This window comes from Alligator mississippiensis, chromosome 1 (genome assembly GCF_030867095.1).
Source record: "Alligator mississippiensis isolate rAllMis1 chromosome 1, rAllMis1, whole genome shotgun sequence".
NCBI lineage: Eukaryota > Metazoa > Chordata > Crocodylia > Alligatoridae > Alligator > Alligator mississippiensis.
In genome coordinates this window covers 190,491,278-190,516,597 of record NC_081824.1, presented here as the reverse complement: position 1 = coordinate 190,516,597, position 25,320 = coordinate 190,491,278, and the positions used below count along the sequence as shown (strand labels likewise).

General features: G+C 43.3%; 1 protein-coding gene across 3 annotated transcripts; it reads left to right on the top strand.

Annotated features, from left to right (window-relative positions):
- The first annotated feature begins 16 nt into the window (after nucleotides 1-16).
- LOC102564768 (RNA-binding protein with serine-rich domain 1) lies at nucleotides 17-12,909 on the top strand. Of its 3 annotated transcripts, none has more exons than XM_059718122.1 (7): nucleotides 17-59; nucleotides 4,327-4,398; nucleotides 4,675-4,824; nucleotides 6,979-7,046; nucleotides 8,525-8,608; nucleotides 9,126-9,218; nucleotides 12,194-12,909. In XM_059718122.1, the coding sequence occupies exons 1-7, from the start codon at nucleotides 32-34 to the stop codon at nucleotides 12,242-12,244; spliced, it is 546 nt and encodes a 181-aa protein (XP_059574105.1). In that variant the 5' UTR covers nucleotides 17-31; the 3' UTR covers nucleotides 12,245-12,909. The 3 variants fall into 3 exon arrangements, with proteins under 3 accessions (XP_059574105.1, XP_059574109.1, XP_059574113.1); XM_059718126.1 differs by lacking the exon at nucleotides 17-59 and adding an exon at nucleotides 183-292; XM_059718130.1 differs by lacking the exon at nucleotides 17-59 and adding an exon at nucleotides 1,656-1,680.
- Nucleotides 12,910-25,320: the final 12,411 nt, after the last annotated feature.

The following is a 25,320-nucleotide window of genomic DNA, read 5'->3' as shown; positions in this document are numbered from 1 at the left end:
AAGGGAAACAGCCCCCGCGCGAGCCAGGCGCATGTCACGCCAGGACCCGCGCGTCACTGGTAGGAGGCGTCCACCCCCCGCCCCCGCAGCTCGACTGGGGGGTGGGGGGGAGCGCCGCTGAGGGGCGGGGGTTCCCCTGGGGGAGCCCGTCCCTCCCAGCCAATGTAGTCACGCTCATGAGACTCACTTCCGGTCTCGGGGCCCTCCCGTTGCAGCTAAGCTGGCTACTGCTTCCGGGTCACGGAGAGGCCGGGACGGGCCACGCTCCTCTCCCCGCCCCTCCGGGCGCCGGGTAAGTGCCGGCAGCGGATGTGCTGCTCGCGCTCTCTGTGGGCGCAGGGCCGGTCCTGGGGTGGCGCAGGGCCGGTCTTGGGGTGGGGCAGGGGGCTCGTCTTAGCCCCGCGCGCTGGCTCCCGGCCTTCTCCCCCCTCCCCCAACCGAATTGCTGTCGGCACGCGCTGTCCTGGCTCCCGCTCGCGCCCCGCTTCCCCCCGCCCGCCGGGCGCTGTCGTCACCAACCGCCTCCCCCGGCGTTCGAAAGGGGCGGGGCGGAGTTGGCAGTTGGGGGCCCTTGCAGGTGGCAGCAGGAAGCTGCGGGGTTCACGCACCTGTTGCCTGCACCACCCTTCAGCCTGCGCCTTCCTGCCCCCTCCAGGTGACACCTGTCTGGCCCGGAGGCCCTAGGTTTGACACTGTTGGTTTAGCTCATAAGCATAGTGGGGCTTTGACATTTTAATCCTCCTGCCTTGTTCCCTTCCCCTTCCTAGGACTGCCTCAGTGGAGATTAGATAGATGCTACGTAACTAGGGTGGCCATCATAGAGGACATTCCAGTTTTCTGCTACTCTGTCCTCTGTTAATATGAAACCCAGTGCCTTTATGTCCTCTATTTTTCTTGTCAAGAGAAAAACTAGAGGACATAAAGGCATCTGGTTTCATATCAGTACAGGACAATGGACTGTTCTCTGTGATGACCACCCTATGCGTAACAGCTACGTTCGTCCAGCACCTTTTGTGCAAGAAATCAAAGGACTTTTTCTGAAGGAAGCAAACATTCCCCTCCTGTTATGCTGGAGAGCGTGAAGGCCCCTGCTGCACGTTACATGTATTCCACAATTCACTGGTGAATCTCACCGTAAATTTAGACCAGCCACATGTGCAAAGTAACAGTTGCTCCATTCTCTGGTGAATCTTGCCGTAACTTTAGACTGGTCACGCATGCAGCGTAATCATCATTGTACAATAAAGAGGTCTATCCAACTTTAAAAAAGAGCGGAGCAGCTGTAAAGTTAGTGTTTGAAAAGGTGTAACAACTCTAGCTGATTTCAATCCAGTTTTCCGTTGAATGTGTAGCAAGGCACCTGGGTTCAGAATTTGGCTGAACTCACATCATGCATCTAATAGACCAACCACTAAAATTAATTATTTTCCCTTGATCTATTAACATTTTAGTGACCTGTGCCAGGCTTGTTGTGAATTGGAAGCTTAAGTAAAACTCATTTAAAATAATTTGTGTTCTTGATAGTTATTTAAGGAATTTCTAGTGTGAACATCTTGTTAGTTTAGTGTAATACACAATACCTTGAGAATAGACATGGTATGAGTTTTGTGTCATTTTCAGCATGTCTGGCCAGTGCAGATGCAGAGCACCAGTCCTTTCTGTTTTAGTCATAAAACTTAGGTAGGTCAGATCATCCCCTTCATTTTTTTTCTGCCAATCTAGGCTTGCTACTTACAGCATGTTTCCTTGTATTATGCATAGCTGTTGTAGACAACATGACGTTTTGTGTATGTGAAGGGATCCTGTTATGCCAGTCAAAATTTTCTTTTCTCTATCCCTGCTGAGCAACAGATGGTCTGTTTGACTGCTCTCACTTCATCCCAAAGCTGGCTGAATTTCAGTGACTCTTTTTGTATTTAGCTGGAAACCCTTTGTGCTAAGTCTTCTGGATGGAAAACATTATATAGGCCATGAGTCTTTAAAAAAAAACAACTATAAGCTCAAAGGCCTGCAATAATTGTTCTTAAAACATACTTCAAAAAATGATGCATGTATAAGTTTTGTGTGAAAATTTACTTGTGTAATAAGGACACCTCTCTAAATATTATCTGCATAGCAAAAATACATCTGCATGTAATATCTTTGTATTCACCTATGCACATGCATGTACACTGAGTTTTGGCTTGTTCTTATCATATCAGAATTAGACTCTAACTGCATTTCATCATCTTGTAGTTTCATAATTTTTAAATTTTAATTCTTAGTCAGTCTAAATACTAGGCATAAATCAAAGAAACATTCCCTGATCTCTGCTACCACTGTACATCTATCTTCTATGACAGAATCAGGAAATGGTTAAAAAAAAATATTTTAGAAAGGGGAAGGGGGAAATAGCATGATAAAGTCAATGGACTTGAAGAAAACAGTCTAAACCTTTTAGATTCAAAATACCCCTCTTTAGACCCAAGCACCTCTTAGAAAATGTTAGTTCTTAGCTTCCACTCTTTTTTTACTAGAAAAATGAGAGAGCAGTTCTTCTGTTGAAAAAACTTGGAAAGCCTGCAACATGTCAGAAAGTTTTTGACACTGGATTCCTATTTGAAATCTCTGGCTTTACCATGTGAATCCCATCAAGGTGTTTGCATGCTTTTAACCACGCTAATATTGTATGCCAGCCTTAAAAGGATCTCGCAATACCTTTGTTAAGAATTCCTAGTCTAGAGCAGAGATCCCCAACCTTTGAGCCCTGTAGGCTGGATAAGCAGTGCAGGATGAGTGTATGGGTTGGATCTAGTCCAATGCACCCAGCACCCCAGCCCAATCTTGCATGGGCCAGATTGGGCCTCAGCCCCAAGTACTAGATCAGGCCCTGGCCCTAAACATGATATGTGCTAAATCAGGCCCACTGCCCCAGCTCCATGAGTGCCAGATCGAGCCCGCTACTCATGCCCTGATCATGTGCATACTAAATCGAACCTGCCTCCCAGCTCCACACGCAGTGGATAAGTCCCTCCACCCTAGCCCTGACCCCAAGTACACTCGATTGGGCCCCGCCCCTGGCCCTACACACTGGCCACTGGCCAGATGCCATGCCCAGGGCGCACAGATAATCTGGCCCACAGATAATCTGGGTTTGGAAATTTGGCAGTGGAGGAACGTTGCCAGTGTTAATTGCTATTACTCTCCCACCACCAAATTTCCAGATCCTTGGGGAGCTCCATGGGCCGGGTTACATGGCTCCACAGGCCAGCTCTGGCCCGTGGGCTAGGGGTTGAGGATCTATAATCTAGAGGAAGTGCTGGATAGTGTACACAACTGGTTGGAAAACCATACTCAAAGAGTAGTTATTAATAATTCACTGGGAGAATTTATCATGCGGTTCTGGAGTTCATTTTAATATTTTCACTAATGACTTGAGTGATAGGGTAGAGAATGCATTTATTAAATTTGCGGGTGTTGCCAAGGTGAAAGGAATTGCAGGCACTTTGGAAAACAGGATTAGAAAGCAAAATGATCTTGACAGAATTTTAAAAAATGAGAAAAATAGGGTGAAATTCAAAAAGGACAAGTGCAAAATGCTGCACTGGGGATGGAATAATTATTGTATGAATATAACTTGGAGAACAAATAGGTGGGAGGCAGTTCTGTAGAACAGGATCTAGAAATTGTAGTAGATCACAAAGTTAATCGGTCATAATTTTGTCAACAGTGTCATAATTTTGTGAAAAAAACCAATAAGAAACTGGGATATAGAGGAATATTCTGTATAATTTTTTTCAACTCTGTTGACAAGGCCTCAGCTGAGTATTTCATTCATTTTTGGACATCACACTTCTAGAAAAATGCAAATCATTGAACAAAACCCAGTAAAAAGTAAAGGGAATTATCAGAGTTTTAGAAAACAAGATCTGTGTGGAAAGATTGAAAGAACTGGGAAACAAGATAATTTTTGAAGTATAGAAGGTTTTATACATCTTTCTTCATGTCCATTTGTGTAGGACAAGAAGTATGGGGTTAAATTGCAACAGGAGAGATATAGGTTGGATATCAGGGAAATCTGTCTAACTAAAGATAGTAAAAAACTGGAATGGGCTACCTAGATAGCTTGCCGAATCAACATCACTGGAAATTTTTAAAGAAGAGGTTCATTAAATATCTGGATGATTTGGAGGTAGAGTTGTTCCTGCTTTGGGCCTGAGGAACAGACTAAATAAATGTCCTGTTGAGGCTTCTTTCTGCCTTATTTTCTTACTATTCTGTGCTCTTTCAAAAAAGCCTCTTTGTTACTAAAATTACTAATATGTAGGCTTTTTTTTTTTCTCCTAGCAATGGAGGAAGGGCAAGATGAGAGAAGCAGAACAATTTGTGCAACATCGCGGGAAGAGATGAAAGTCAGAGGTGGGAGTCATTATATCAATCTTAATCTGTGACAACAGCTGCAGTATTAGAAGTCTTGTTTTTTTTGTGGTGTCCTGTACTTGAGTTAAAAAGTTTGATTGCATTGCGCAGCAGTCAAATACGTTGAAAATGTAACATGTAGAAGATAAAGTTCAATGAGAAAATGATATATTGATTAATCTTACCGTAACTTTTAATTTACATAAAAATGTTTCTTCTGTGCTTGTTATCAGCTTTTGTGTTGCTGCTTAAACCTAATGAACCTTTTCTCCTCAGGGAGAGAAAAGAGGAAGCGAAAACGCAGCAGAAGCAGATCATCATCCATTTCATCTACATCATCCTCTAGTAGTAGTTCTTCTTCTTCCTCCTCTTCACACTCTTCATCAAGGTCTTCCTCCTCCTCCTCCTCCTCCTCAAGAAGCAGAGGTAGGTTGCTACTGGTTCACTTCGGTGAATATTTATCAGATGGTGGTTATACGTATCAGCAGCAGTGACGCAAATATTTGAAGCTTTACCCGTACACTGCTGGGAAATGACTGTGCAGGCAACAAGACTGTATACTTCCTTCAGGCTTTTTTTTTTTTTCTTTCATGTAACCACTTCCTATAGCTGGTCAGGTGCCTGCTGGTACATCTTCATTCTGTAGATTTGTTAATTTAAATGTTGCTAGAAATAACTCCTTTTACTAAAGGGGTTTCTCAATTAGATACTGTTTAAATTTTAATATTTCTATATATTCATGTGAAATAGTTAGAAACCCCTTTTCCCTTTACATACCCAAGCAGGCTACAGTTAAGGTTCCTGGTGGTTTAATCTGCACTTTGGTCTTGATCATGCAAACATTTCAGTGTGTGTAGTTAATGGGTGTGAATATTCCCCCTGAATTCAGTGGGGCTCCTTTCATTATCACGATCAAGTGAGATCAAGATCTCTCTGTGTTAGTGCTTCTGGGGAAATTTGGAATTGTCAGCTTTGGTCTTGGGGAATATGTTTAGGTAATGTTATGCTGATAAATGCATTGTTTTGGGATGGAGAGGTTTGAAACATTCTGGTATGTAGGAGTATCATGAGCAAAATGACTACATTGCCCTGTTTGTAAGGAAGGAGTGCTTCAGATTAAACAGAATACATTAGCCCTTTCCTCACCCTAACACACTAGAATGTGTAGAAAGCAACTGTGATCAAATAAAGCCTGAGGCTACAAGAAAATGGAAAGATTATAAGAGCTATAAACACTAGCTTTGAAGGAGTCCAGCTGAGGCAGAGTGGAGGACAGAAAACCTGGCCCAGAGCTGGGCAGCACAGTTCTACAGTTTTGGGGCTAAAGATACTAGTCCTGGTAGCTGTTGTTGTGGTTTTTGCTTTAGTTCCTTTCCCCACCCTAACACAGTAGAACGTACAGTAGAACGTTTCAATGTGTGTAGTTAACATGTGTGACTATTCCCCCTGAAATCAGTAGGGCTCCTTTCATTATCATGATCAAGCAAGTTCAAGGTCTCTCTTTGTTAGTGCTTCTGGGGAAATTTGAAAATGTGCATAATCTGCAGAAACCAATAAATAATACATTTAAGTCTACATGGCACAATGCAGTATCATGAAGTATCCAAGTCAGCTCAGGTATCAGAAGCAGAGTAGATATATTAGCAGAACATTCCTCCATCTAGGGTTATTGCAGGAGAAGCATGAATTGTACCATGTGTACATATTTGATTTGAAATTATATAAATATATTGGTTTATTCCAAGTAATCATTGCCAGTGAACTGTATATTTTAATGTCTATGTTAGACCACTAGGTGGCAGCAAAGTGCAATTCATGTATCCTATTTTTTTCAGGTTTTATTTTTTCTAGAGTATGTTTAGTAGGACTGTGCAAAGCTTCGGTCCCTGATTCAATTTGGCAGAGATTTGGCCCGATTTGATGGCCGAATTTCAGAATTGAATCATGAGACCCTTTAATCTCTCCAAATCGAATCAGAACCCTCCAAATCAATTTGCAGAGATTCAGAAAGATTTGACGATTTGGATGTAGACACAGCTTTAAATGTTTTTTCTACATACCTCAAGATACCAGGTGGCTTGTGAATGCTGCGATGGTGGGATGCATAGAATGCCCCACAGCAGCGCAGGGGGCTCCCCAGTGCACTCAGCAGCAGACCCAGAAGTAGACCAGAAGCACTTCTGGTCCACTTCCGGGTTCGCTGCTGAGCATGTGGGGAGGGGCCCCCTGCACTCCTGTGGGATGCTCCATTTGCCCCAGCATCGCATTGTTCACAAGCCACACTGGTACCTTGAGGTATGTAGAAAAAACATTTAAAAGTTGTGAATCAGCATCGAATCTTCAGCTTCGGATTTGGCCTAGTTGAATCAGGGACGATGATCCGAATCAATGAATCAAATCACTGTCCCCAGTTCAGGCCGAATCTGAATCAAATATGGCCCGTTTCACACTCCCCTAATGTTTAACCCAGCAAGGGCATTTTTGTCTTACACACATTTGAAATGCCTTTCATGTGGCACTCATTCCAAATGCTTTTATCTGCAAAACAAATCCATATTTTCAAGATCCTAACATTTACAGGTTGTTATTTTTCAGATTCTCCCAAGTCCAAATCAAAGAAAAGGAAAAAGGAAAAACACAACAAAAAGGTAAACACTTGTTGAGAGAAATAAGTAACTATCCAGACAGATAATTTTAGATATCACTGAATTTTGGTACATATAAAATTGATATATTGGGTCAAGGCAAATTCATTTGTCTATCCATGTACATCATGGTGGTAGAAAAAGAATTTCATTTTCATGATGGTAGTAGATGAATTGATATTTAAAATACATAATTTGCTATTTTTCAGAAGAGAAAATAAAAGGAGATTCTATCTGCTCATATCTGGGATGGTCCAGCTAGAATTTAAGGCACTCCTTGGAAGTAGTAGGGAGTCCTGGTTCCCTGACCTTGCTGTTAATGCATTCCATAGCCAAGGGCTGATCAGTAACAATATTACAACTATATATATTATTGAGTTATCTCTGTGTTTATAGTCACTGTATTAACTTGTTAAATGTCTTCTGAATCTCTTTGTGGGGGTGGCACTATATAAAAACATCATCTAATACTGCTATAGTACCTGTGCAGCAGTAAAAAGGCCAAAATGTATTTATGACCGAAGACAGTTGTACCTTTTTTATAGATCTGCAGCCCACTCTGTCATGTTGCAGCACAAAAGGGGTGCAGACAGGTTAAAGAATATGTTAGCTTCAGCTCTCCCAAATATGTTCGAGCATAAGAGGCGTAAGTGTGTTGTCCATTAAGAAAACATATCATCAGCTGAGAGAGAGAATAACAAATTCAGATTATATTGTCCTAATACTTCCTTTTTCTATAGTATCTTCTTTTTTAGAGGTTATAAATATTTAGGCCCTTGGCAGATGTTACATTTAAGAGGCAATTAGCCTGTTGATCATGTCTTAAATAGGAATCCAGCCACACTTTCAGAGAATTAATGGTACCACAAAAGGGGAAACCAGCCACAAAAATATTACAGAAAAATGTAATATGAAATAATAAAATATATTGTGTAATATTTTTGTGACTGGTTTTCATCGTACCTTAAATTAAACATGTGGCAGAATTTAGGACTTCGGTGGGGTCTCCCTGATGTTGTCTTCACCCGCTGACAGTCAGCCAATTGTTAGCTGATTCTGGGACCACACTGAGGTTCAAACAAGAGGTTCCCCTGCAGTTGCAGGTAGGTCACAATTGGATCTGATCTGTGTGTGGCATGGCAGAAGGCACAGTTGTTGGGATCAGGGATCAGATCCCACTTTGCCTTTAAATGAACATCTGTCAGTGGCCTAGAGAGATGGTAAAGAAACAGACACCCAGTAGGGTTAGAGTAAGGGATCACCATCACCATTCCAAGGATGACCATTAGCCTTAACAAATACTATTTTTGCACCATCCTCAATTAATTCTACAAGAGTTAGGATGAGGGTGGAGTGAGCAAAGGCAAAAGTGACTATCAGGATAGTAGCAAGCTATTTGTGAGTTCATACATATGTGGGTTGGTTTTTTCTTTGCACCTCTGTGAGTAGTCTGGAGTTTGCACATACCTTTATACTTGTAGAGAAGGAAAAAAGAGAATAAGCTGAAGAAAAAGAAAGAAAAGAAGAAAAAGCGAGAGAAATCAGGACCTGTTCAACTTTCCAAGGTACATGTGCCAGAGTCTGTTTAATAATGTCCCATTATATTTTCATTTAATTCCCTCCCACATTTAAACTATCTTTCCCATATCCAAGTTTTTACCAAAGACATTATTTCCCAGAAAACACCCTTAGCAATAGCATCTCTAGTTACTGCCATCCAGAGTGTGCAAACAGGGACCTGTTCCCTGCACAATAACCCATTGTCCTTTAATGAATACAGTAGTGTCCAGACTATCCATGTTCAGATGATTTGCACTATGCTTAGTTTGCAGCAGGCTGTTGAGTCAAGGATGAGATGCACGATTGTTTAAATGAAGCTTCTACTTCTAAGGGAAGCTCTTCGACATTCAGCTCAAATACCTTAGGGATCCTACTCAGCTGTTTGCTGTGGCTGAAGAAACCCTCATCTCTGCCAGAGCCAAGGAATCTACCCTTTGCATTATCCAGGTCCTACTAACCAGGCTTTGTTTTGAAAGGTGCCTTTTATAGTGTACCATAAATTGGTGTCTGATCTTGTTTTAGTACTTCAAAGACAAAAAGAAAAATGAAAACTACAGTATGATAACAGGAAAGAAGATAAAGATGAAAATAAAGAAGAGTAAAAAGGATAAAGAGGTAACGGCTGAAAATGTTTTTTATGTTCCTAAAGGAAGAGCATGGTATCTTTTCTCTTTTCCTATATTGCTTGCCTTTTGTGGCAGAATTTTGTGGTGGCTGCTGCTTCCCCTACCTCCTCTACCCCTCCTCCCCACAGGCCTGCTCCCAGCACCGCATCCTGACCCTAGCACAGCCCAGCCCAGCCCCCACTAGGAAGAGCTCAGTGCCGGCCCCAGCCTGCAGTGGCAGTTGCCCTACCTTCGCAGATCCGGGGGCCATGCAACACCCCACCCCACCATGCCCTCCCGGGGTGCGCGTAACAGTGGGAGCCCATGCCCCCCAGACAAGCTGTGGCTCTGTCCCATGCCCTATCCAGCCCCGGCTCGGCAGCGCCTGCCCCAGCCCCTGCTCCACTCCCTCCATCACCACGGGGGCCTTGATCTGCTCACCCCCAATACTCCTTCCCTTCCCCCTCTCTTTCCACCACAACAAACTTACCAGCTGGACATTGCTTTTCAAGCTGCCAGGCTGTGTATCAGAAATCGGATTGGTATCAGCTGATATGCCTCCTTAAAAATCGGGTATCGGTATCAGCCCCAAAAATCTCTATCAGTGCACCCCTAGTTGCCGCTACTATTGCCAGGCCAGGTCTGGGATGGTTCATGTGGCATGGGAGGGAGTGCATGGTGGGAGCAGTGCAGGGGAGACCATGGGGAAGTGGACATGGCTTGTGGGGAGCACAGGGCAGACTATACAGCAACAAGGGAGCTGCTGCATCTCTGGGCCCAGGGCTGAAGCTGCTGTTGCCACTGCTACCTGACCAGTGCTAGGGCTAGGTCTGCTGCTGCTGTCTGGCAAAAGCTGGTAGCTGTGACCGTTTGGTTGCTGGAGCCATCATGTGGTCTGTGCCTCAGGCTGGAGCCAGAGGCGTCTCATAGTTTAAGCGGCAGTGAGGGGGATGGGGCAGGTAGGGCAAGTGGCTATTTAGGAGGGAGGGGGCAGATAGGAAGGGGAAGTTGGAGGGTAAGGGGAACAGGAACAGGGGGATACAAGCACAGGAGGTGGAGAAAGGCCAGGGATCAAGCCGCCTACCCCTCTCCTGCTATTTTCCCCGCTGCAGCGATGTGGGGAATAAGTTAGGATGATCCTTCAATAATTAGATTCTACACATGGAAAATTTGTACTCTTCCATGTACAAAATTTAATTGGGAGATGGGGGGGATATCTTAAATTTGAAGTAATTTTGGAGCTGGGTAAATATGATACTTTTTCTGTAGTCAGAAAAGTGAAAACTAAGAACTGGCATTTTTCCAAGGGATGCTTTGAGTTTAAAAGGTTGAGAACCACTAGTCTAACCCAGGGATTCCTAATCCCTGGCCCATGGGCCAGATCCAGCCCATGGCCCCCCATGTCATCTGGCTTAGGGGGCTCCCCACAAGTCCAGGAATTTGGGAGAGCAGTGGAAGTGCTCCCTCAGGGCCCACTTCTGGCACATGGGGGCTGGGAGAGGGTGGCACTGGGTCCCAGGATCCAATCCCAGTGTGGGGAGTTGGGAGGGGGTGGGTGTCAGGCTCCCAGAATCAAATCCCTAACTGCTGAGTCAGGAGGGGGCAGTGCCAGGCTTCCAGGGACCAATTCTGGTGGGAGGGAGCAGTGCCAGTTTTCTAGGACCCAATTCTGGCACACTGGGCCAGGAGGGGGCAGTGCCAGGCCCCCATGACCAATCCTGGCAACAGGGTGATGCCAGGGCCCAGATCCTGCTTATGGCTCATGGGGCAGGGAAGGGGCGGTGCCAGGTCCCAAGGCCTGATCCTGGAACACAGGGCTCAGTCAAGCCTGTGGACCAGCCCTCCCCCACTCCTTTGGCTTACAGGGCCAGAAGATTGAGCACCAGTGCTCTAACCCGTTGTTGGTTCCTGGTTTTCCCCTGTGCTGTGATTTCCAGTTCTGTTGTACCAATCTGTGAACCAGAATGTATTTCCATCTTTCTTAATCTCTGTGCTTGGTTATGGTTGTTGCCACCACCACACATTTTCCTAATGTGCCTGTAAGACTAGTCATTGCTGTGCAAGGGGCAAATCAGTAAAGAAGGTAAGGGGTTAGTACTCTAACTCCACACACCTGCTCCCTCTCCCTGTCCATAGGTCTAGACCAGCTGGATGTCTCTTCTAAGAGGGTCAGCTAAGAAATAGTTAAATTTAGACAGTTAAATTGACCTTGAGCTATTACCCAACATTTGTTTTTCCTTCAATTTGTTTGCTTGCAAGATCTGTCCCATACCAAGGGATATGCATTCAGAATGCTCTTTTGTTTGGGTGACAAAAGCTATTAATTTTGATCAGCTGAATATTCAGTCATAAGAATTCACTTAACAATTTATAAATTATACTGACCATTTGTAGGTTTGGCTTGATCAAGAAATTGCATTATCTGTCTACTTTGACACTAAAAACTTTCAGAAGGCAACTTATGCTAAATCTGATGTGCAATTCTCATGTCAATAATCACACTGCTTGTGATCTCTGGGTAACTGTACTTCACAGCTTCTTTTTTGTTTTTCTGCATAGGTTAGAATACATACAGATTGAAGATGCTAATGCAGCATGTGAATGTGCAATATGTTTAAACAAAAATTAGTATTTGCAATGAGCTCTGTTAAAAAAAAAAAAATGTTACTTCCTGCACTGTGACTTTTAGACACAGATGTTACCATTTTCAGAACAGCTGTGCAAAACCTGCACAATGGTTGGCCTCCATAATGCCCCCTGAGGTTATGATGCACACAACACGCGGCTCTGGGGAACCAGGCCTGTTGAATAAAATGTTGTTGAACCTTTATCTAAAGACTTTTCACAAGTAGTTAATTTCTGTAGCTCTGTTGTGTTGTCCCTTAGGATAGGGTTCTATAACAGAAAAGTATGTTGCAAGTTGACTTATACCAAATGTTCACTGGGCAAACGAGTAATTTACAAAACTGCTTTTCTGCTCTACAGAGGGATCGAAACCGCGCAGAACTTCTTGAATTCCTAAATTCTGCCTTGTGATGGAAAGAGTGCTGAGTAAGGCTTGTGAGTCCATCAAGTCAACCTGTCATCATGCCTAGCAGAACACTAAAAGGAAACTCAGGGAAAAGAGCGCTGTTTGTAACAAGTCTGCTTTCTCCTGCTGGGAAGACAATCAAAATGTCCTTCATTACAGGCAAAATGAAGAGTTGCTGATAATTGTTAAAGAAAATCCATGATCTCCTTTTGAGATCCTAAATTAATAGCGAGGCTGCAGTGTTTTACAAGTGTTTAAAATGTGCTGCTGATCGCAGTCTGCAATGAAATAACACTCTTGGATCTCAGTGTCCAGTATATCCCATCTTTGCATGCAGAGCTCACTCTTAATTTCAAATGTCTTAATGTTTCCAGTAACTTAAACAGAGTTCTTGTAGATCATCTGTTTGAAAAATAAGGTGTTTTTGTATAGGTATTTTTGTGGTGATTTTATTTGTTCTAAAAAGAAAGAGATCCCTTTGTAAATAGCACAGAAATAAGTAGTATCATTTTTTTAGTACTGTAATCATCCTTTAGTATATCATTTTCTCACAAAGTTTGTGATGTGGTCTTTCTGGACTGCTTATTATTGTGTCAGTAGCTTGGTATCAAGTTGAAGAGTATTCCAGAGTAATAATATAAAACTTGACTGTTTTTATTCTGAAATAGAAGCAGAATGGACTTCTCCTTTGGGAGAGGGCAGATACATTTGGCATTAATGTGTGCTCAAGCAATGCCTGGATTGCTGTGGGGTCTGTCTTCTAATCACTCTGACAGGTTTCCTTGTGTCAAAATAGAGGACCCTTGTATGTTACACCAGTACAATCTCAATAGGAATTTCACGCATAAGATACATGGACATTAGGTAAAAACAAATGCACAAAAATACTTGGGAGACTGACCTGAATTACAGAAGCGTTCAGCATCCAGAGGATTTACACCAGTATTCCAAGGAGATTTCTTTAGATGACTTGTGAAACCTTCATACATATCAGAAACCAATTTCCTCAAGTATTGGATACCAAATGTTTTGTAACAGGGTGAAATATCTCTCATGGTTAGAGCCCTGATTCAAGAAAGAATTTATGTGTATGCTTATGCATATCTCCTCTCAAAACACTTGGGTAAGTGTTTAATTCCCATTAAATTCAGGGTGCCAGGAGGAATTTAGGCACATGCTGGAATTGGTAACTAAGAAGAGAATCAGGAAATCTAAGTTCTGTTTCTGAGTCTGCCACTGACCTGTTGCATGGCAAATCACTTAGGCTGCTCGCAGATGTAAAAAAAATCTCTATTATAATGGGCGCTTTAGTTTAAACCTGGTACATTCTTCCACTGAGCCCCTTGCATGCCCTGAAAAGGCAGCACCTTAGTTGGGCCTGGCTTGCCTTATGTCTGTATAGATCAGGTGCTTTAGTGGGGCTTTTTTGGCATTTTTATCTAAAAGCTGATTGCATCAGCTTAGCTAAAAGCACCAAGAAGCCGTGCTGAAGTGCCCAATCTGTACAGATATTGAGGAGCTGGGTCAAAGTAAAGTGCTGCTACTTCTGATAAAGCTTAATTTTTTTAAAAACATCTGCAAGCAGCCTTAATCTTTTTCTTTTTTCCTGCCATGGGAACAGCACCTGGATAAAGTACTTTGTCACCCTTGGCTGAAAGTGCCAGACATGCAGAGAAGCACTCATCTCTTGGCAGTTGCAGTTGAAACTGACTTCTGATTATAAGCCCGATTTAAAACCTGTTCCCATTTAAAAAATAAAAGTTTCTCCAATGTCATAGGCCACATTGTTTGCAAGGCTAGAATTTGGGAGGGGGGATGTTTGGAAAAAATCAAATGTTTTAATTTCAGATATGTTTAAAAAAATCCCCCAAGGGGTTGAACTTTTTGGAAAAATGAGATGTTTTAGATTAGTGTATCTCCCCAGTGGCTTGGCCTCCATGTTCCACACTTTGTCTCATTTTGACTATTTTTTAGGGAATGCCACTTAGGGGTTTGGGTGGGGTGACAGTTTGTGAAGGAATGACAAAGATGGATTGTGTATATCCAACACTAAGGAAGTTCTTTTCTCTGCTTGATTAGGGCTGGGGTATAAAGGTCAGATGCCAAAGGAAGAAGAAAAGTGTCCAGCCCAGGGCAAAAAGATCACACAAAACATGTAAGAATTAAGGATTTTAAAAAAGTGAGCTTCCAGTTTAGGAAAAATGGCACAAACCTTGAATGTTCAGGTATTTCTTAACTCAGTTGAAACAAGCTCTCCTTGTCCACTTTGCCCTGTAGTTTGTGCACAGTTTTTTTAAAGTCTTGCCTGGCATCTCTATGTATTGAGTTAACACGGCGAGGTGGAGCTGCCTTCCTAGTGTGCCAGTGTAGTTTGTTCCTCTTTGTCTTTGTTTTATACACAAAAATCATGACTTAGGTCACCATTAGACTTCAACAAAAAAAACCCCTGGTCTTTCTCTATTTGTATTAGCCCTTGGGATGTGCTCTGGCCATGTCTCTAAGCTTTTCTCTGTTAAATACTTAAGGAAAATGTAAAATCCGAGATGCTTGGGTAATCATTTGTATCCTTCACGTAGGGTTTAAAGTAATGCAGTGCAGGTTGCAGGAGTTGACAGTGTTGGCTTTTTTCGTCTCCTGTTACCAAAAACTCAAGATATATGAATATGAATAGACTCAGGTTCCAGGTCAGTATTGCTGCAACTGCTAGGCAAAAGGGGAAGGTGGGGAGGAGCTGGAACAACACATAAATTCCATGTAAGGTGAAATATGAAAGGTACAGGACCTTCAGGTGTGTATGGATGGGAGGTAGGTGACCGTGAAAGAGGTTCTCTCCAGTCATTCAAATGGGCAGCATAGAATATTGCCCTCAGGTTTCCAGTGAAGGGAAGAAAAGAGGATGTGGCAAAAATAGGGGGCTGTGAAACTAGGATTGCCAAGAGTTATGAACAGAGGCCAGTGAACAGGTGGTATGAAAGAAGAAGGGGACTGGAGAAGTCAGACTCTTATCTACATTTGAAGTTGTAAACACTTTCCACTTTTAGATACAAAACATAAATTTGCCAATTTGAACAAAATCTTTCAGTTTAATGACTTTGTTCTGCACCATCATCCCTTCTGCACACTGTAGACAACCCAATTTAATCTTTTCTCATTCAATTTAAAAATAAAATCCCCCAGTAATTCATTGTTTTAAACAGGTTAGGATTGGAAGAACATTTCCACAGAATCCAGTCCCGTGCACCTTCCTTGCTTCCCTTGGTTTTGTTTTTAAACGAATGTCAAAAAGGCCTTTCACTAGCTAGTTTTCAAGTGGAATATAATCTTACGTTGCTTACACTTTCCCTTGTGTACACAGCCATAGCTTTGCCCTATCATAAGTTTGAAAAAGTGAAGAGGCCAAAATAAACTCCTAGGAGAGCATAGCTTTCCACTACCCACTTCTGTGAAATGTATTGTATTATGGTATAACTTTGTGAGCTATGCAGGACGTGTATAGTTTGGTTTCTGTGCAATATGATGTAATTCAAGGATACTGAACTTTTTGCCTCACAAGCCAGATGGGCAGGGTCTGATCCAGCCATGTAGGGGGAAGGGGACATGGCACAGCCCCGATTAGCTGCACAGGGCTTGGGAATTTGGTAGCGAGAAAGGTGTGGCAGTATTAATTGCCTCTGCTCCCCATTGCCAAAATTCCCAACCTGTGGGGAGCCCTGCAGGCTGAATTGATGGGGTCACAGACTGGGTTTGGTCCATGGGGTGGGGTTGGGCACCCTTGATGTAATATACATAATATAAAACAAATGTAATATAATTTAGTGTATAAACCTTTTATCAGGGTACTTGCAGGACTCACATTAGCAGTGTATCTAACCCCTACTGTCTTTATCCTTGCATCACCCCTGTGTAGAAGGGGAAGTAGCAGGATCCTCATTTACAAATGGACAACGGGTGGGTGCGCACATGCATGCTCACACACTCTCTTGCTCTCTCGCTGTCTCTCAGGTTAATAAGGTGTACACACACACACACACACACTCTCTCACTCTTTGGTTAATCTATAAAGTGCAAATCTACCCTGCCTTCTATTTGAATGACTTGCCCAGAGTCATGCAGGATGTCTGTGGTATTGAATCTGCACCTTCTGAGCCCTTGACTGGTGTCCTGACTACTAGCCCAGCACTGTATAATCAACATGTACCTGTGACAATTTCATATCTCCAGAGCAGTGTCTTTCTAGATCTTTGCTGCCCACATTCACAGACTGGTCTTCTTGCTCCAGCAGTTAAGGCTTGATTTTCAAAGGAACTCATCTTCCATTTACACGCTAAATGACATAGATTTGTAAGAATGTTTATTTCTTCTAAGAGCTGAGCACTATTGAAAGTTCATCTACTTGGATACTTAAATGGACACTGCTGGGTGGTGAGCTCTTAAAAATCTCTGCTTTACAAACAAAATAAGGTGTGATCCATGTGTAGGTCCATTAAGGTGATCCACTGAGGGATCATGATCTGTAAAGGTTTATATGACTGTAGAGATCACAGTTGTTACTCCTTCCTTGTTTAACTTCATATTCTTAAAAACATGGATCATTCTAAAGTATAGAATTTTGGTACAAAGAAATTTTCGTTAGGGGTGAAGAAGGGATCAGAACATGAACTACCGTAATGGAATACATTTCTGTCCCTCTTTACAAACAAAAATGTGGTTTAAAATGTTACTATTTTGCTATATGAGAATTCCTGATGTAGAAGAAACAGCACAGAGGTGCAATATCTAAACCCTATTTTCTGTGTAGATTCTTCCACCATGCTCATTTCTATGGTATCTGAACACCTTCCAGTTGTGCATTAAGCAACATGAGTAATATCATTTGCATGTACATTGGATTTTTCTCTCATTCTTTCTTCTATAGAGGAAATGACAGTGTGGTGCCATATTTTGAAAGGGTTTTAAGGGGGTTTTTTTAATACATTTGTTGTTCTGTGTTTGTGTTGGAGAAGGCTGAGTCAAAGAAATATGCTGCATATTGAAGCAAAGCACCTTGAGGTTTGTAATGGACCTTCGTTCCTGGGGCAGTGTGCATTGTGTACTCTCACACCAGCCTGTCAAAAAGTTCCATCTTCTTCACAAGTGAGATTTACCCATGTTGCTGAGTTCCATTGTGCTCAAGGAATATAGTTGTCAACTACAGTTTGGATTCTAGAGCTTAGACAGTTGTTTAGATATTGTGGGCCCATGCCATAGAGTATCTTGAAAGCAATAACTAAGACCTTGAAATTGACTCAGGATTCTATTGGAAGCTGGAATAGAGAGCAGAGGACATATTTGATGTACTTGTAGTACCCTGTATTGCTAAAGAAACATGCTGTTGCATCTTATACTAGCTGGAGTTTCCCACGTGCTGAAGTCTTCATGTCCAGATATCTCACTTACATGTAGTCCAGTTGAGAGGTGAACAAGGCATGAATGAGTGAGGCCAGGTCCTCATCTATCAGGATAGGAGGGGCTCTTCTAGCCAATCAGAAATTGTAAAGAAGTATTACTATGTTGCCTGGTGAAAGCATCTTATCAAGAAATTAAGCGTACTCCTAAACCATGGACTGAATTGATAATTGCAGGTGTGTGCTCCCTGCAAAGGAGTCAGTTGCAATTTTTTCAATGCGTCTTCCTTCATTAATCAGCATCAAATAAGAGGTCTTACTTGGGTTCGGGTTCAGCTTCAGCTAGCTGCTCTTTATGCCTCAGTTGATATCTGGGTCATCTGTGTAGTAATGGTGAGCTAACCATAGTAAAGAATAGGTAAAGCTGTGCTTCATCTGCATGTGCTATATAGGCAAAGAATTTGTACCTGGTAGAGAAAAGGAGTTAAAAATAAGCTGCCGCTAATTAATCATCAAAAAGAACAGTGTCTGTGTGGTAATGTTTCTGAGGTACCAACAGAGGGAACCATTATCCATTTGTGAGTTCAGAGAACATACTTTATATAACTTTGTAAATTGCTGTTGCTCACTTTTTTCAAGGAAGGCAATGTAAGCCTATGTTGCTTATGAGGCATATTTGCTACCAACTCCCTGTGGTTTTCACTTGATCTTTGTTGTTCTTTTCCTGTTTTACAGCCGGCTCCTAGTGACAGCACAAAGGAGAACCCCAACACTGATGGCAGATATTAGAATGAAGCTGCTGCAGACATTATGAGCTCTGTCTTTAAGCTTTCTAGCAAGGAATTTGAAAGAGATTTTGAAAAAGGGACCAGCACTTGGGATCTATCAGTGTTGCTGTTGGAGACTACTGAGTGCTGAGCTGTTTTGAAAATCAGCCCTTTATTATACTCCAGCTGTTTAGAAATAGTTTCACGCATCTGATGCTGCCAATATATGAGAACCTGAAAATATTGCAGCAGAAGTAGTAATGTCTCTTAATTCAATCCAGACCTTGACCAAAGCATGTTTCAAAGATTTTGGGGGGTCTTTCTGCTTGACTTGTTTTTATTCAGTAGTGGAAACAAGAGAAGTCTTAGAATCTTAGAAGCACAGACAATGAGGGTTGGAAAGGACCTCAAAAGATCATCTAATCAAACCCCCTGCTCAAAGCAGGACCGTCACCAACTATATCATCCCAGCCAAAGCTTTGTCTAGCTGGGTCTTAAAAATCTCTAACTTGTGCTAGAAATGGAGTCCTGTCTGCATTACAACTTTCATTTCTAGTATCACAAGTAAAATGACTAACAGGTTTCCTTAGTGTAGACAAGTCCTCTGAATCTATGTAGCAGGACTAAGCTTTTCAGGGGAAGCATAGGGATGTGCTAGCACCACTAGAGCAACTCTTTGAAATGTGTCTTGTTACTACAAAATGCTACAGGTGAGTTAAACATCAACTGAGTTACACTCTTGCTAGCTGTTCCATCTGAAAGGAAGCCAGTGTATTTCTCTAGGTTGTCTTATGCTACTGAGAAACAAAGACAAGACTGGTGATACTTTTTGAGTAGACTCTATGCGGCAAGGCCTGGCACGTAGTGGGTGTATGTGCAGAACCTTATACAGTGGAGCCAGTGGTGAGGTGTAGGAGGTGCACAGGTGTGCACCCCCACAAGTACTGGCCAGGGAGCAGGGCCACCAGCAAAAGTGGCTGCACTGCTTCTGGAAGTGGTCACGGGACTTCCAGAAGTGGCGCAGTCACTTTTTGGTGAGTGAGATCAGCCACGGGAGGGTCCCCCCGGGATAATGAGATTGGCTGCAGTCCCTCCCCCCACCACCAGTTGCTGACTCGTGTCAGGGGTGGCACATGCCCCCCCTGACTTAAGAGGCACCATTTGCCCATGAGTGGAGCCCTACTTTACTCTGGCCTCTCGACGCTATCACACAATAAATGTTTAACATTAACACTTCAAGACTAGCTGCACTGATACAGGCCCCCTCTACATGTTACAGGTATCACACAATTAACTGATTAATTGCACAATTACCTTGAGACCAGCTACACGTGCACAGTAGCTATCCTGCCATAAAAAACTCCAGTTATAAACTTAGACCTCAAAAATGTTTACTAGCTTTATAGCTGATTGCTATCCAGCTTTAATTTGCACATGTAGCAGGGTCTCCCCTGTGGCTGGGAGCCCCATCAGCTGATAAGGCTCCCAGCCACACGGGTGCACCGTGTCCAGCTGGGCTTGGGAGTCCTGCAACTGAGGGCTCCCTCAGTCCCAGCAGCTGCTGACTCTGGGTTCTGGCAGCACCCTACAGCTGCCAGGACCCGGAGTTCTGCAGCTAGGGGCACTGGGTCCTGGCAGCCACAATCTCTAAGCCCCAGGGGTATGTGAAATCCCCAAGGCTGAAAGACTGCAGCAGCTGCAATCTCCCAGCTCTAGAGGTTTCACGCACCCCTGAGGCTGGGAGATTGCAGCAGCTGCATTTCCCAGCTGTTGGGATGCATGAGGTGCTCCTGTGACTAGGAGCCCTTCAGCTGGGGGAACTCCCAGCTGTGGGAGCTTGCTTCTTGTGGGTGCAGGGGTAGCCCAAGATACGACCTGAGATCCCCCTGCATCAGCAGTAAATCACAATGGGATCTAATGTGCAATCTCACAATCATGCTTCCTGCCATGCATATATAGCATGGCAGGTGGTGTGACTGTGTGGATCATGCATTAGATTCCAATGCATCTTTACCTGCACGTGTAGAGGGGCCCACTGAGTCCACCAGGCATTAGAATCCCATTGGGCAGAACACTTGATACTAATAAGCAACAGCAAGGTAAAGAGCTGAGTAAAAAATCTCACATCAGCATGTAAGCTCAGCAGTCACTTGCCATCACCTAAGATCCTAGCTGCACAGCAACCACACGTGTGGGTTTGATTTGAATATCCAACAAGAAAAAAGCTTGTGCGCTTCAAGCATGCTTTCAGATTTGCTGCTAATAAGCAACTGGTTCTTTTGAGCAAGATTCTAATAACCAGCAAGCACTGTACAGAACAGCACTTGTACATTTTCTCCTACAGTCTCTGCTAGGCCAGTCCTGGGCAAGGTTAAGTTGAATTGGAGGAGGCAAACTATAATTGGGACTCAGCTATGGAGGTGAGACTATTTGCTATGTTTGTAATTGCTCTTTGCCTACCTCTTCTTTATCAAGTTTATTAAGGCACAAGTCCTTAAAGATCGACAGCACCACATAAAGTTAATTACATACCTAAATCAGAAAAAGGAAGAAGAGGGCCTTAAATGTAAAGTCTTTAGGGTAAGTGCAGTCTTCCTGCAGATGGGTGTGGTTGAGAGGGTACACAAAGAAATAAAATGCTTCCAGGTGTCAACTACCCACACCATGAGCCATTGTACAAGGAAGATGGCAGATTGTGAGGTGCTTTCTTGCCCATGGAGCAGGGCAAAACTAGGAGACAGGATATGACACTTCTGAGGTAGAACGGGGCAGCACAACAGTGTACCACCCCTTATCTGAGACCTAGAGCACAGCAATATGTCAGCCCTGTTTGCAGAAGCCTGGCACAGTGAGCTCTGCTCTTGTTGGAGAGCTCTGGGCATTATTTGTATGTTAGTCTGGTAGATACTAGCACTAAGGAGCAAATACAGAAACTAAACCCCTATGTATAATGAGCAGCTGGAGTACAAATGTCCTGTCCCCCCTCCCATCTCTTCCCATTTTGTGGTCACTGATTAACAGAAGGCAAGATTAGAAGCAGGTTCTTTAAGATTTAAAATGCTGGATTACATCTACAAAGCACCCAGTTTCAGAGAACTTCAGATCCTTTGCAGTTGTTTAATTCTAGTTGTTTTATCTCCTTAAATCTTAGGATCCATATGCTTCCCCATTCCCTGCTCAGATGTTGGATGACAGAGCACAGGAGGGAAGTGCATGCGAGTTGTGGTGAGAAGACATTGTGAGTTAAGCTCACGTCTGTTTACCCAGTCTTGCCTGCTTCCTTTGATATTTAATTGCTCAGCTGGACATTTAAACAGCTGCTGGTTTCAGCTGGATGGAGACAGATTAAATTCCAACATAGATTCAATTAAAGACAACAAATACAGGAATTGGGGATGCATTTTATTTTACATCCTGCTGCTACTAAAGGCATTGACAACACTCCCATTGATTTCTTCAGACAGGAAGGGAGGGAAAGGCCCCATTGTGCAGTCAGAAGCCCTGTGTCACAGCAGTCCCAGTGACTTCTCAAGCATTCTTCGCACCTATACGGGTCAAATGTAGGATGGGGCCCAAGTGCAGAGCAAAATGTGTGGGGTGATGCTGTGGGGTAAAATCATGAAGAATGCCTCAAGGCCCAGAAATAGATTAAATACTGCTAGTCTCATGTATTGGGTGCTGCCCTCATGCTTGGCATTCTGCCATCCACAACATCCAGACAAGCCCCGCCTCAGAGTTTATGACCCAAGGGTCAGATTTTATATTCTGCTTACCTTCCTTGTTACAAAATGCTGTTGAACTCACTAGGCCTCTTGGAGATAAAGCACTACTCAAAATGAGTATTGCAGGTATTGTCATCTGCTACTAAGCAAAAGTAGGTGCAATAAAATAACTAAGGTTTTTCTCAGCCCGGTTCAGGGCATATTGAACCTATGTGGAGCTTTTGGAATGAGCAATAGGTAGAAGGCCTAGTAGAAAGGAGCTGAATGGAAATAAGTATGCTGCAGGTGCATAAAACATGTGTCAGGCATATCTTTTGGTGACGCATCGTTTAAGGAAGCTGGAAAACTTGCATTCTTGTGCTTGTTCTACCATCTTCACATTCCTTGCTTTCTTTGCCTTGCACTCAGCTCATCCAGCCAAGGAAAAGTACCTTTCTGTTCAGGTATAGGCTTGCTCTTAGCACCAAGCTGTTGCCAATGTGGCTATACAGTGGCTCTATTTTTTATGAAGCGATTCATACTGAATATCATTAATGTTTCTGTTTGAGTTAAGTTTTTGTCCCCTGCCCTATACACACCCCTCTCTATTAAACAGGGTCTTTACATTGAGGCCTAACTGATAGGGCCCTTCCATTTGGGACTTTAACAAGCCAACATGACTTTAACACACTTCCATCTAACGTGCATCTGCAGGTGTCATCACAGGCAGTCTGTATGAATGCTCACGTTTGTCCCCGTGTCGTTGGGATGCTGATGTTGGTACTGCCTAGTCAGTGAAATCTCCCCCAGGTGCCAGGACAAGTGTCTGTGCCTTGTACAGCAGGCAGGCTCAAAGGGGGATGCAGTCGGTGGGCAAAAGGGTTAGTGGATTAAATGCTTCTTCCTCCTCAAACTAATGGTAGTGATGGAGGGCTGGAGAGAGAAGCAGAGTAGCACTCTCCACTAAGATGGATTGCCTTATCTGTATGCTGCCTCTGGCAGGGGACCCAACCCCCCACCCCCAACCTCTGCTGCACCTTTTATAGGATATAGAGCAATGAGGAAGTTGTCTCTTGCCTCCTGCACCATTTGTTTTAATCATCACAAGACTGTCAGGAAGTCAATCCTCCTCCTCTCTTTCCAGTTGGAGCTGCTCATGCCTCCCATGACCTGTGCTATGGCAGTGGTGGAGTCAGGGTGTATGCAGGTGGTAGCAGACTCCTGGACCTCAGCTCCATGTCCCTCCTCTCCCTGGACATCACTGCCAGTTACAGGGTTAAATCCTGGCCCCACTGGAATGAGGGGTCCCAAATCTCAATGAGATTTGAAGCCGATTGATTTCCATGGGGTCATATCCTTGGGTCTCTTGGCCTTTTGGGGGAGGTGGGAGCCACCAGTCTGCATGCTGTGCAGTCGCTAGATACAGATGTTCTGAGCCTGAATGGTCCAGGAGTCTTTGTGAATGCTAGCTTCAGTAAGGCCCTGTATGAAGTGAGAGGCTGTCTAACTTCCCTTGAGGATTGTATCTTTTTATGGAACGTTAATTTGGGACCAACTGGTTCCCTCCTGTGCTGAGTGGAAGTAATTAGCCATGTTAGTCTGAAGTCAGGCCAAAGGTAGAGTAGGGTAGCACCTTGGAGACTAACTGTTACCCTGTTTTTTTTGTTTAAGCTTATAGTGCTTAGATCCTTGGGGTTTAGTGGGTTCTCCAATGTGCATCTGAACCCATCTTGGACTTAACCACTTTGGAAGTGTATCTGGGACTTTCTTGTACCACCCTAAGGTAGAGTGCTTGCTTATTCAGGTGTAAAGTAGGAAGGGGCCCCACGTCACGTCACCATGTTGTAGATTTTCACTGCACATGAGAGAGAAATTCAAGCAGCTTGGAGCTGCTGCTTTTTTAAAAACTACCAGCTCTGTGAATAAGGAATTGCACGTGCACATGTATTCTGGATATTGCCTGCTCAACTTTCATTTATTAGGGGGTGGTGTGGAAATCACTGTGTGCCCATTTTAGCAGCTCAAGCACAGGTCTTCTCTGATATTGTGGGAGAAAATCTTATAAATACTGGGGAAGCAAACTTTAAAGGGCCATGTTCCAAGTCAGCTGTTGTGCCCTCTTCCATCTCCCAGTACAGTACTGGCAGAGTCGCATAGACAACTCTGCCAAGGACTAGAGTCACCTGTTGAATGTTTGTGGCAAGCTGGAGAGTGGAGCAAGCTGAAGCATGTCTTCTTTTCTGTAGGCCCAGACCCTGGATGACCTGGCCAAAGAATCTAGCAATCTGGGTTTTGGAGGAGCCAGGATCAAGATGCAAAAGTCTCATGTCCATGCTTATCCCCTAGGTACCTTGTTTCCAATTTGCACATATGCAGATAAGGAAGTTGAGCCCACCTCAGCCCTACTGTAACTTTGGCAGTCTGAAGCATTACACTAGGGATGAATATAGCACTCGCTTTTCCCATCTGTCTCAAAATGTTTGATCCTCCACAGTGACTGGCCTTTCCCCAGCATCTTGGTTCCTGCAAAGGCAATACTGGGAACCCAGTGGAAATTCTATCAGAGATTTAGCTGAAATCCTGGTACTGTTAAAATGAAAGATTGTGTATTTGTTTATTCTGGAAATTGATACTGGTTAGCATAAGAGGCATGGGCTAGTGGTCTGAGCATTGGTCTAGGAACCAAGAGAACACCCTTGCATTCCAACCTTCACTCTGACATGGGCTCCATCTGCAGCTTTTACCAAGTATCTTAAATTTGCTGCCTCAGTTTTCTTTACTGTAAAGTAGGCATAATATTTTTCTCCCAACTCTGTTGTAAGGGCCAGTTCACTTACAGTATCCTCTGACTCTAAATACTAACTTATTGAGGAATTCAATATACCCTGTATATCACAGTAGGAGTATGCTGCTTTTTTTACCTGATTTTTGTTCTGGCTTTGTGAGTAGAGTCATGATGAGTGTATAAGCACGTCCTTAATATGAAAGGGTGAGGCCATTTCATACATATGTTGTATTGTAATAACATCTTTATCTCAGTGTATCAGAACACTTCTTTTGGCTCATCAGATACTGCATTGATACAATCAAGGCTGAAGGTGCCAATACAAAACACAGTGCCATAGGATGAAATTCTCAGCATTTCTCAAGCATATCTCAGCATTTAATACAATAGAATGGCTTGCTAATAAATACAAAAGTTAGTCGTACTGTTTTTTCTAAAAATCTG